The sequence below is a fragment of the Somniosus microcephalus genome, chromosome 16 (genome assembly GCF_052327205.1).
Source record: "Somniosus microcephalus isolate GS21.2 chromosome 16, FLI_Smic_1.0, whole genome shotgun sequence".
Taxonomy (NCBI): domain Eukaryota; kingdom Metazoa; phylum Chordata; class Chondrichthyes; order Squaliformes; family Somniosidae; genus Somniosus; species Somniosus microcephalus.
This window is the reverse complement of record NC_141002.1, coordinates 97,604,176-97,616,315: the sequence shown is the minus strand read 5'-3', so window position 1 is coordinate 97,616,315 and position 12,140 is coordinate 97,604,176. Positions and strand designations below refer to the sequence as shown.

General features: G+C 43.8%; 1 protein-coding gene across 11 annotated transcripts in view; it reads right to left on the bottom strand.

Moving 5' to 3' along the window:
* Positions 1 to 4,781: 4,781 nt before the first annotated feature.
* The window catches only part of cep290 (centrosomal protein 290), a 148,575-nt gene continuing 141,216 nt past the window's right edge, over positions 4,782 to 12,140 (bottom strand). For 9 of the 11 annotated variants that reach the window (XM_086009500.1, XM_086009504.1, XM_086009505.1 and 6 more), the window contains 3 exons: positions 10,112 to 10,215; positions 8,972 to 9,081; positions 4,782 to 7,053 (listed from right to left, as the gene is read on the bottom strand). In XM_086009500.1, coding sequence (XP_085865626.1) covers positions 6,865 to 7,053; positions 8,972 to 9,081; positions 10,112 to 10,215 — 403 coding nt within the window. In that variant the 3' untranslated portion in view covers positions 4,782 to 6,864. Of the gene's footprint in view, positions 7,054 to 8,970; positions 9,082 to 10,111; positions 10,216 to 12,140 lie in introns of those variants that run through there. The other 2 variants (XR_015081455.1, XR_015081456.1) reach the window with 1 other exon arrangement.

Below are 12,140 nucleotides of genomic sequence, written 5' to 3'. Positions count from 1 at the left end.
ACAGAATCACAGAAACCCCACAATGCAGATAGAGGCCATTTCGGCCCATCGAGCCTGCACCGACACATATCCCACCTGATCCCCGTAACCCCACGTATTTAATCCCCCTAACACTAAGGGTCAATTTATCATAGCCAATCAACCTAACCCGCACATCTTTGGACTGTGGGAGGAAACCGGAGCACCCGGAGGAAACCCACGCAAACACGGGGAGAATGTGCAAACTCCACACAGACAGTCACCCGAGGCCGGATTCGAACCCGGGTCCCTGGCGCTGTGAGGCAACAGTGCTAACCACTATGCCACCGTGGTGAGTGGTGAATTAATTAAAATTAAAACATTTTTTCCACAGGTTTATTATTTTTAAATACTGTAAAGAAAGGTAAGTTTATTTTTAGGCCTGTTAGAAAATGTAATTAATTTTTTCAAAAATTTAAATTATTGTTTAAAATAGTTATTTTATATAATTTATAGTTATTTTAAAAATGTGATGTTTTGGGGCTTATAGTATTTATAGTTTTGACAGCTCTTCCTGTCAATTTTATGAATGGGCATTTCCCTGCTACCATTGGCTCTCCATGGCCCACGTGATCCCAGGGGACGCATCGAACTAACTGCGCCCCTGGGATACACAAGCACTGCGCGCCGGCAGTTGGAGGAGGCCCAGGATCGGAATCCCACGCGGGCCCACAGCTCAACAGCCGGCGCGCAAGGTAAGTGCAGGTCGGAGGCTTGCACCCGCGGGAAGCCTCCGACCTGAATTTCTGGGCCATTCTGCCTACACATTGGAAGCAGCCGCAACAACAACAACTTGCATTAATAGCGCATTTTAATGTAGTAAAATGTTCCAAAGCATTTCATAGAAGCGAGTATCAAACAAAATTTGACACCGAGCCACATAAGGAGATATCAGGACAGGTGGCCAAAAGCTTGGTCGAAGATGTAGGTTTTAAGGAGAGTCTTAAAGGAGGAGAGATGGAGTGGGTATAGGGAGGGAATTCCAGAGTTTAGACACGGCTGCCAATGGTGGAGCGATTAAAATCGGGGGATGTGCAAGAGGTCAGAATTGGAGGAGCGCAGAGATCTCGGAGGGCTGTAAAGATGGGAGAGTTAAAGGCAAGGCAGCTACAGATAAGAGGGATTAACGAGGGACTGGTGAGGAGGACTGGTGCTTGTGGTTTGAAGGTATGGGAGTTAAGTTTTGCAGGATTACAAGCAGAGATGTTTAAGGGACACAGCTCCCAGTTTTCCTTATCAATGTATAATTACACTCAAATTTAGAATACTGTAGAATCATTTTTCTTAGCCTTTGACCTTTTTCAAGTTGGATTTTCAAAGTTATGCAGGCTAGATTTTAATTACTTCACTGTCCTCATTGCTGTATTAAAACTCCACTGGAGATCTTACCATTTGAATGTGTTATCATGACCAAGTCTGGAGATCGCTTTTTAAGAAACTGGTTGAACTACTCAGGGTTTTCTTTCCTGTAACTTTCTGTCTGTCTGTCTGCCTATCTCACTATCTGTCTGTCTGCCTATCTCACTAACTGTCTGTCTGCCTATCTCACCAACTCTGTCTGCCTGCCTATCTCACTAACTGTCTGTCTGCCTATCTCACTAACTGTCTGTCTGCCTATCTCACTAACTGTCTGTCTGCCTATCTCACTAACTGTCTGTCTGCCTATCTCACTAACTGTCTGTCTGCCTATCTCACTAACTCTGTCTGCCTGCCTATCTCACTAACTGTCTGTCTGCCTATCTCACTAACTGTCTGTCTGCCTATCTCACTAACTCTGTCTGCCTGCCTATCTCACTAACTGTCTGTCTGCCTATCTCACTAACTGTCTGTCTGCCTGCCTATCTCACTAACTGTCTGTGTGTCTATCTCACTAACTCTGTCTGCCTGCCTATCTCACTAACTGTCTGCCTGCCTATCTCACTAACTCTGTCTGTCTGCCTATCCCTCTAACTGTGTCTGCCTATCTCACTAACTCTGTCTGTCTGCCTATCCCTCTAACTGTCTGCCTCTCACTAACTGTGTCTGCCTATCTCACTAACTCTGTCTGTCTGCCTATCTCACTAACTCTGTCTGTCTGCCTATCTCACTAACTCTGTCTGTCTGCCTATCTCACTAACTCTGTCTGTCTGCCTATCTCACTAACTCTGTCTGTCTGCCTATCTCACTAACTCTGTCTGTCTGCCTATCTCACTAACTCTGTCTGTCTGCCTATCTCACTAACTCTGTCTGTCTGCCTATCTCACTAACTCTGTCTGTCTGCCTATCTCACTATCTGTCTGTCTGCCTATCTCACTAACTGTGTCTGCCTATCTCACTAACTCTGTCTGTCTGCCTATCTCACTAACTGTCTGTCTGCCTATCTCACTAACTGTGTCTGCCTATCTCACTAACTCTGTCTGTCTGCCTATCTCACTAACTGTGTCTGCCTATCCCTCACTAACTCTGTCTGTCTGCCCGTCTCTCACCATAACTCCTGTCTCTCCCCATTTTCTACTCTACTGTTCTTTCCTCCATCTATCTTTAATTCCTAGGGACTGTATATTGACCTGGTGGGAAGGCTTGCTTGCTTCTATGACCCTGAGAGCTGCGCTGACAGGAGTATAACTCCTGGTAGGGCCATGATTTCCACTCCAAAAACCCAGTTAGTCAACTTTCAGAGAGGAAACTTCCTGTAGAATAAGCTGCCAATCTTCGGTTGATTTGGAGACGGAGGTGCTTCTGGAAGAGTTCCCAGTGGGAATGACTTAGTTTGAAGCGCATGTGGCTATTGATGATGATTTGCAGTGTACTGCCGAAGAGATATTTATAGACATAAACTGCATATCAGGTAACAGCTCAGGAAACTCAAAGACCACTTCAGCTGATCAGCAGTGAGGTGGGTGGAGCACTCCCACAGCCTCCGAGGTTCATGCTTAGCTCAAGGTAATTATGGAATTGAATCGCATTTATCTCTGAAACCACCTCCAGTCCTACAACTCTCTGGGATCTCTGCGCTCCTCCAATTCTGGCCTCTTGCCCATCCACGATTTCCATCGTTCTACCATTGGTGGCCGTGCCTTCAGCTGCTCAGGCCCTAAGCTCTGGAATTCTCTCCCTAAACCTCTCTGCCTCTCCAAGTTGCTTCTTAAAACCTACCTCTCTGATCACCTGTTCTAATATCTCCTTATGTGGCTCGGTGTCAAATGTCTGATAACACTCCTGTGAAGCGCCTTGGGACGTTTTACTACATTAAAGGCGCTATATAAATGCAAGTTGTATACAGTAATCCCTCCCCAACCGCGGGGAAACGTCCCTGAAAACCCCCGTGGTTAGTAAAACCGCGGTTGGCAAATACAGTATAAATGTTCAAATAACACAATAAAAAAGCAATAAAAATCATGTTATTTACCTTAATCCTAAATTAAAAACCGCGTATACGCAAAATTCACTGCTGCGGTTGGCAAAAGTTGTCGCAGAGAGGAAACCGTGTTTACTTGAAATCCGCGTATGGCAAAACTGCGGTTGGGGTGGGATTCCTCCTGTATATAAAATTACTCCAGACAGTTGTGAACAGTAAGCACAAAGATGGTAATTTCCTCTTAAACAAACCTTTACATTATTTTCAAATAAGTGCCTATTACGCACCACTTATAAAACATTAAGAATATGTTTAATATAAAAAAATGTCAGGCTTCATTAAATTTCTTATTAGAAGTAATTGATTGTAGTTTTATATTAATTACTTTATTTCAGAAAATGTTGAATTATTTCTCTAACACCCTTTAGCATAAAATATTTTTGATGAATTCACAAAAGAAGCAGCGTGTGTAAATCTCACGGCTTCAGATGTCCACCAGCATGAAAGTAGCAGTGAAACTTGGGAGTGCGGTTGGTGATCTGATGCCCTAGCACAATACGGACGAGATGCAAGACCAGCGGCGTCAGGCGAGATGCGGTATAACTCCAGGCAGGGGGCGAAGCCATGTTTCAAATGGCAGTTCCTGAGATGGCCCTGGAACTATTTAAACTCCATTTTAAAAGTTAACATTAGCAACAGAGTGATTGCTCCCAGCCCGACTCTGCTGCTGGTAAAAGTTCATTTGCAGAGGGATACCTGTAGTATAATCACACCCTCCATAGCCAATGGAAAAGGGAAGAGACTTGAGGTGTCGGTGGTGCTCCCTGAAAATCAGAGGAGTTTTAAATTGGGGTTGTTTGCAAGTTTCAGGAGCTGTCACTGCTGAACAGGGAAGAGGTGGTGATGTAAACCTCCCATTCTGCACAGCCTATTTTACCTCCTTGGATGAACAAGCATCCCAACTAAAATTGCTATGGGCTCGTCAAGGTGAGGGTGTATTTAAATGACACTGTAAATAATGATTTTGTTAAATTTGGTTTCAAAAACGTGTGTATACATTGCATTCTGTTTTGTGTATATCACAAAGATCCAACTTTCAGCCTAGATTTTACAGTGCGTTATTGCGATAAAAGTTTAATACTTCTCTTTTTGATTAAAAAAGTGAGGGATGTTCGTGCTAGGAAATGGAGCACATTCTCTTCTCAGGCACCAAGTGTCGGCATCAAACACTCCACAAGTTACCAATGTTCCCCTAATTTGTTTTTTGGGTGCGCGGTCCCTTTAACGGGCTGTGCGGCCCATTCAAAGTTTTGCACATGTGCAAAATTTAACATTTGAAAAGCTGGTCCCGGGCCGCGCGGCCACACAGCTTAGAGGGAACATTGCCCTCGGCAACTGTTTTCACTTCTAAACAACATGCAACAAATACCAATAAGTTGTATTTATAGAACAGTCTTCACAGTACAGGAAATGATCTAATACATATAAATAAATTCTACAAAAATAGTATTTTTCCATCAATATGATTACTTTGTATGTTTTTGAAAATAGGCGATTAGAATCTCTGTTCACATAAAATCCATCCTTGCTGCAGGCTTCAAGCCAAAAGTAACAAACACCAAATAACCGTTTAAATATTGAGCTAGTACACGTATAACAAACCTTCTGTCTTTGAATGCACCTTCAGTCCTCGGAGTATTTTATTATGTGCCTGTACGTTTGTACACGTGTCTCTATGTGTGAGCAAAATTCTCACACCATTGATTGCACAGTCAGCATAATGTGCAAATGGACAACTGAAGCAAAGGAGTGTCGGGGGAGGGGGGAGCGTGCCAATTGATTAGCCCGTACTCCCACAATACTAAGTAAGGAACACTCATTTTAACTGGTGTTTCCAGGTGCTGGAAGAAAGACGTGACAAGATAAAATAGTTTTTTAAAGAAAGGAGAGATTCACTCGGTTGATTCCGGAGATGGGGGGGTTGACTTATGAAGAAAGGTTGGGCCTATACTCATTGGAATTTAGAAGAATGAGAGGTGATCTTATTGAAACATATAAGATACTGAGGGGGCTCGACAAGGTAGATGCAGTGGATGTTTCCCCTCGTGGGGAAATCTAGAACTCAGGGTCATAGTTTCAGAATAAAGGGTCATCCTTTTAGAACTGAGATGAGGAATTTCCTCCGAGAGTTGGAAATCTGGAATTCTCTGCCCCAGAGAGCTGTGGAGGCTGGGTCATTAAATACATTTAAGGTGGAGACAGATAGATTTTTGCAAGATAAGGGAGTGAAGGATTATGGGGAGCAGGCAGGGAAGTGGCTTTGAGCCCAAGATCAGCCGTGATCTTATTGAATGGCGGAGCAGGCTCGAGGGGCCAAGTGGCCTATTCCTGCTCCTATTTCTTATGTTCTTATGTGTAGTCAGGCCTGTAAACTTCCATCCCCATTATGGATCCTATCTTTTTCTTCAATGTACATTTTAACTAAACTATTTGTTGACCTCTCAAGTCTTCACTCACAAACATCGTCCTTCAGCTAGAAGGGTGGGAACGTTCTATAGTATTGATTTCAAATAAAAACATGTTGCCATCTTTTCCTGACGATACTGTTGAGGGCTGAGTCTTTTGTCTGGTAAGTGGGTTGGACCATGACTACAAAGACCATTAGGGATTTAGCACTCTGCAGGGAATTGCCTAGTTGATGTCCGTACTGGGTCTGTAGGTGAGTGGGAAATCGCACCAATGGGCAATCCTTGTGATCCCAGATAGGAACTGTCTGAAATGGGAAGCAGAAGCACCACTGGTACTTCACTTGACGTCGTTCGGTTACTTTCCACACAGCCCCAGTTTCTAAATGGGCCTGTAACAAGTGTCACTGGAACTCTGCCTTATGTCGAAGATCTGAAATGTTCGGTCTCCACGGGGGAAAAACACAAGCTTTGAAGCTCCCGCCATGTTGGAGACACAGAATTTTGGATTAAAAAAAAAAAATGACTAGGTTGAATTCACCCTCCGCCCCCGTTCCCTCCTGCCCTGGACACTAATCTCCCTTAACCTAAAAAAAAAGCTTCAGGTTAGCTGCTGCCACAGATAGTGATTGGCCAACTAGCAAATGTCAAAAAGAGCAAGAAAATTGGGTAGGAGAAATCTGGAACTCTCTCCCCCCAAAAGGCTTTGGATGCTGGGGGGACAATTGGAGTTTTCAAGACCGAGATTGATAGATTTTGGTTGGGTCAGGGTATCAAGGGATACGGAGCAAAGGTGGGTAAATGGCGTTGAGGTGCAGATCAGCCATGATCTCATTGAATGGCAGAGCAGGCCTGAAGGGCTGAATGGTCTCCTCCCATTCCTATGCTGAAGTATTGTAAAATTAATGCAGTTTTAAAGCATGGACTTAGACTATTAAATAGACATTTTTTTTTTTGAGAGATCATCAAATTCAACAACTGTAAAACTTAACTAACTTTTGAATGGTGAAAGCTCTTCACTAACACTGATCTTGGGGACACATCTCAGTCAATGGAAACATTTCCTGGGATATCCACTTGGACCCCAAACTGCTCCGATAACTTCTTTAATTGTTCTTCCAGTAGAATGTTCCGTTTAACTTCCTGGTTGTAATTGAATTTCAAATCCTCGAGCTCTTCAAAAAAGGAGGGGTCAAAGTTCTCGAGCTCCTTTTTCAACCTCTTTATTTCTTCCTAGAAATCAAAAGGTAATTAGATTATTGCGTCAATAAAATTTTAAAGCTGTTTGGGGGCTTTTGATGAAACTTATTAACGGGAGTGAATTCTGATTTTTTTTTTCTTGCCATTCTGAAGATTCTTTTCTGATTTCCACCTTACTGTTAATGTTCAGAAGTCCAGCTGTAACACCCTATAACACAGTGCAGGTCAGGTAATAGATGAAGATGCAATACCAATGGATATAGACAGATTTCTGCTAGCAAACCCTAATAAGTTAGGTGCCCCACACTCCAACTCCTGTCCCTTCACACTGTCCTCTAGAAACTGCCCCACTTTGTACTTGCACAATCTGATTTTCCAGAGACTAATAGAATGGATGCAGGCTCTTCGTGTTGTGGCTCAAACTGGTTCCTGACTGACTTCTTCGGCAGCACCTCCCAAACCCGCGACCTCCACCACTTAAGACGGGCAAAGGCAGCGGATGCATGGGAACACCATCACCTCCAAGTCCCCCTCCAAGTCACACACCATCCCGACATTGGCCATTCCTTCATCATCACTGGGTCAAAATCCTGGAACTCCCTCCCTAACAACACGGAGTGCAGCTTCACCACCTTCTCAAGGGCAACTAGGGATGGTCAATAAATGCCAGCCCTGCCAGTGATGCCCATATCGCTAGGTCCAATACGAGTTTCTGTTCAATCTGGTTGCATTCAAGCTTTTACCCCGCTTTCTCCATACTTCTCATGGCAACTAAAGGTGGGCAATAAATGTGGTATCTTGCCTGCTACATCCCAGGAAGAAATAAAAAACACTGGTTATGCCATTTTACACACCCGATAGGTAGCAGTATGGCAACAATCAGAAACAAGACCTGCAGAAATATTGTAGCGTTTAGTAGGAAGGTACAGATTCTGAATATTGTAGCGTTTAGTAGGAAGCTACAGATTCTGAATATTGTAGCGTTTAGTAGGAAGCTACAGATTCTGAATATTGTAGCGTTTAGTAGGAAGCTACAGATTCTGAATATTGTAGCGTTTAGTAGGAAGCTACAGATTCTGAATATTGTAGCGTTTAGTAGGAAGGTACAGATTCTGAATATTGTAGCGTTTAGTAGGAAGGTACAGATTCTGAATATTGTAGCGTTTAGTAGGAAGGTACAGATTCTGAATATTGTAGCGTTTAGTAGGAAGGTACAGATTCTGAATATTGTAGCGTTTAGTAGGAAGGTACAGATTCTGTGCCGCGCTCCTAAAATGAAAACATTCTGACTTGAATCATTCATCAGCTTTAAGTAATTTTGAGGTTCTGTTATGGGAGCAGTACTCCTCAGTTTAAAAATAACTCAACCTTTGATGATTTGATGGGGTGTTTAGATGGTGAAGTTGCTTCGTACATCTATACTGCATAAATCCAGAATCATCGCAGACAGTTTAATTTGCGCAGTGGTTCTAACTGCGGCTCGGGATGAGTAATAAATCATAGAATGATACAGCACAGGAGGCCATTTGGCCCATCATGCCTGTGCCAGCTCTTTGAAAAAGCTATTCAACTAGTCCCACTCCCTCATAGCCCTGCAGATTTTTTTTCCTTTTTATGTATTTATCCCATTCTCTTTAGGAAGTTACTATTGAATCTGATTCCACCGCCCTTTCAGGCAGCGCCTTCCAGATCACAACAACTCGCTGCGTAAGATAAGCAGCTTGCTGCGGTCAAGGTTGATGCCTGTGTAATAACAGCGCGCACAGGAATGGAGCACAAGCTGGTTAATCCTTTGTATGTGAACTTTGGCAATCTGGAGATCTACCCAAATCCTGCAATGTGTTGCTGTTTGAAATACAAGAGCAGTCCGACGCCGCTGATTTGAAAAGTTCCAGCCATGTATCTCACACACGTGGTGTAAAGTATTGCTGAGCCAGGCAAGTCTGCTCACCTGCAGTCGTTGTTTCTCCAGGTCTGATGCCTTGAGTTGTGTTTGTAATTCGAATAATTCGCCCATCAGTTTGTCCTCTTTTAGTCCTCTGCCTAACACGTCATCGCAAGCTGCAACGGGGATACACACCAAACATCACATCACTACTTTACATAGAAAAATAACTCTTTTGTGACAAAAAGGATATTGGGTCTGTTAGATTTGCATATGTCTGAGGTTGTTACTTAATTCTAAGATGGCTTCCATTCTATTGCCCTCAAAGCTGAAACGGAGTCAGTGTCGGCTGACTGATCTTTAAGCCTGTTAATTCATGTGTGAATTAGATTGTGTATCTTAAGTGCTTGTGAATGGCTAAGTCTAGGCTTCCCTCAGTCTGTTTCTGGCACATTGGGAGGTGTCTCCACGGTGTAATGGGGGAGGGGAGGAGGGGTGCGGCAGAGATTCCATCCACGGCCCCTCAGAATCGAAAGGTCTGGTCTAACGGGGGCGGATTCCTGGATGAGCTGGGTTAGTCCCCCCCACCCCGGGGGTGAGAATGGGACTTGTGCCCTCTTACAGTGCAGCAATTTTGGGTAAATACTCTTGGATCACCAGGGTGGTGAGTCCGGTACAACCACCGACAGGGAGAATGGGGATTAAAAGTATCAGCTGTAATGAGGAAGGGAAATTCCCAGAGGTCAGCTTCCTGGATCTGGGATTCCGGGATGGACGTCTCCACCTCGTTTCCTTACATTCATGCTCCAGGACCACCCAATAATGGGTGGATTCAAAGGGAAAAGTCCACCTGTATGGTTTATGTTGGATGGGGACGACTAAAATGGTATGTCATCATTTATTAGAGGAAAAGATAATCGTTACGGTCTTATTTCTGCAGGGCCCGTGGCCTTTTCTTCCACCCCTCCCCCCAGTTTCCTTGCCCTCTCTACCAGGCCACACACCTCCCATGTCTGGGTTTTGACTGTACCAGGTTGTCAAATGCATCCCACTAAAACCATCTTGAACAGTTTTTTTTGTGCTAGGTTGATGCCTGGTTAGTTGAACACATAGAAAACCTTGGTCTGGTTATGTAATTGTTCAGTAAAGACTCGCAGCACTGTATAGTCTAGCTAAGGAAGGTGAGAACGATATTAAAAGGGTTACCAGTTCTGCTGCTGCCTTCTGCAGCTGCACCCGTTTGCTTCCTGCAGACCTCTAGATGGTGGAGAAGCTCGGCTTTTTCTTTTTCCAAACGGTCATTTGTCAGTCTTCCAGTTGATTGAAGGAAAGGATAGAATTAGAATTTACATCTACACCACGCCACTAAATCTTTAACACCCCCCCCCCCCCCCTCCTTGTATGAGACATGTATTTCACAGCAGTAAATGTGCAAAAAAATAAAGCTGGAACTAAAGTGTTGCTCCACTGTAAGGGGTTCGATGTGAACTCCAACAGCTCTCGACACCAGCCATCGCAGAAAGAAGCTTATATCAAAACCTGATGTAGGGTTACCTCTTTTAGACAATAAGATACAGGCTAAAAAATAACCAGGCTAAGCGATAGTTACTCCACCCTGGGTTAGTGTCAGCAGGAAAATCCAGCCCATATTTGTCTCTATTCATTTCACTTTCGAACTACAGTTAAAAGTAAACGCCAAAGGGAACTGCACCTAATTTTATTAGCATCAATATTCGACAAAGTAGGAAACATAACAATATTATGCCTCGTTCTCCCCTGTATTGACTATAGATAGTAAACCCGAGATTTTCTGATTGGTGCACTTTGGTGCTGTGCTAACCCGTTTAAAATACATTGGTTAACATTGCCGTTAAAATATCGGCCATTGGAAAGCCTAGGCCTAAGCTTGTACTTAAACAGAAACATAGAAGATAGGAGCAGGAGTAGGCCATTCGGCCCCTCGAGCCTGCTCCGCCATTCAATGCGATCATGGCTGATCATCCAAACTCAGTACCCTGTCCCTGCTTTCTCCCCATATCCCTTTAGCCTTAAGAAATATATCTAACTCCTTCTTGAATATATTTAATGAATTGGCCTCCACTGCCTTCTGTGGTAGAGAATTCCACAGGTTCACCACTCTCTGGGTGAAGAAATTCCTCCTCATTTCAGTCCTAAATGGCTTACCCCTTATCCTTAGACTGTGACCCCTGGTTCTGGACTCCCCCGCCATCGGGAACATCCTTCCTGCATCTAGTCTGTCTAGTCCTGTTAGAATTTTATAAGTTTCAATGAGATCCCCTCTCATTCTTCTAAACTCCAGCGAGTATAAGCCCAATCGACCCAATCTCTCCTGATATGTCATTCCTGCCATACTAGAGTAAAGAAAGAAAAAACTTGCATTTCTATAGCGCCTTTCACGACCTCGGGACGTTCCAAAGCGCTTTACAGCCAATGAAGTACTTTTTGAAGTGTAGTCACTGTTGCAGGAAATGCAGCAGCCAATGTGCGCACAGCAAGCTCCCACAAACTAGCTATGACTAGATAATCTATTTTAGTGATAACATCGCTCCACCATTGGCGGCCGTACCTTCAGCTGCCTAGGCCCCAAGCTCCGAGGTTCCCTCCCGAAACCTCTTCTCCTTTAAGACGTTCCTTAAAACCTTCCTCTTTGACCAAACTTTCGGTCACCCGTCTGCTTATTTGGCTCGGTGTCAAATTTTTGTTTGACAACGCACCCGTGAAATGCCCTGGGACGTTTTACTGTGTTAAAAGGTGCTGTATAAATGCAAATTGTTGTTGTCACACAGAAGCTGGCGTGGGAAATGGAAAACAATTCACACTGTTGCAGCTTTAGGGGGATGTTCACTGGAGGCTTACATTGAAGCGTGTTTTGTTGGAACTGAGGAGAGGGAGGTTTAGGCCACATCTGGCTATTCTATACCTGAGCTTGCTGCCAACTCTGGACGTATAAAACAGGGACAAATGCTCCATTTCCTAAGTATCAACACCCTCAGCTTGAAAAACCTGCACACACACACACAAAAAAAAATCAAACTATTCCTCCAACCCCAAAAAAATCTTTTGACAGGACCTGTCCCCCGTACTGACTTTGCTTGTTCTGCTTTATCATTCTTTGAATAGCTTGGTATTGAAAGCAGATCTTTACTAACTGACGCAATCCACGAGCAATGTCTATTCTTGCATCTAGCAGACATCCATCACACTTCAGACACCA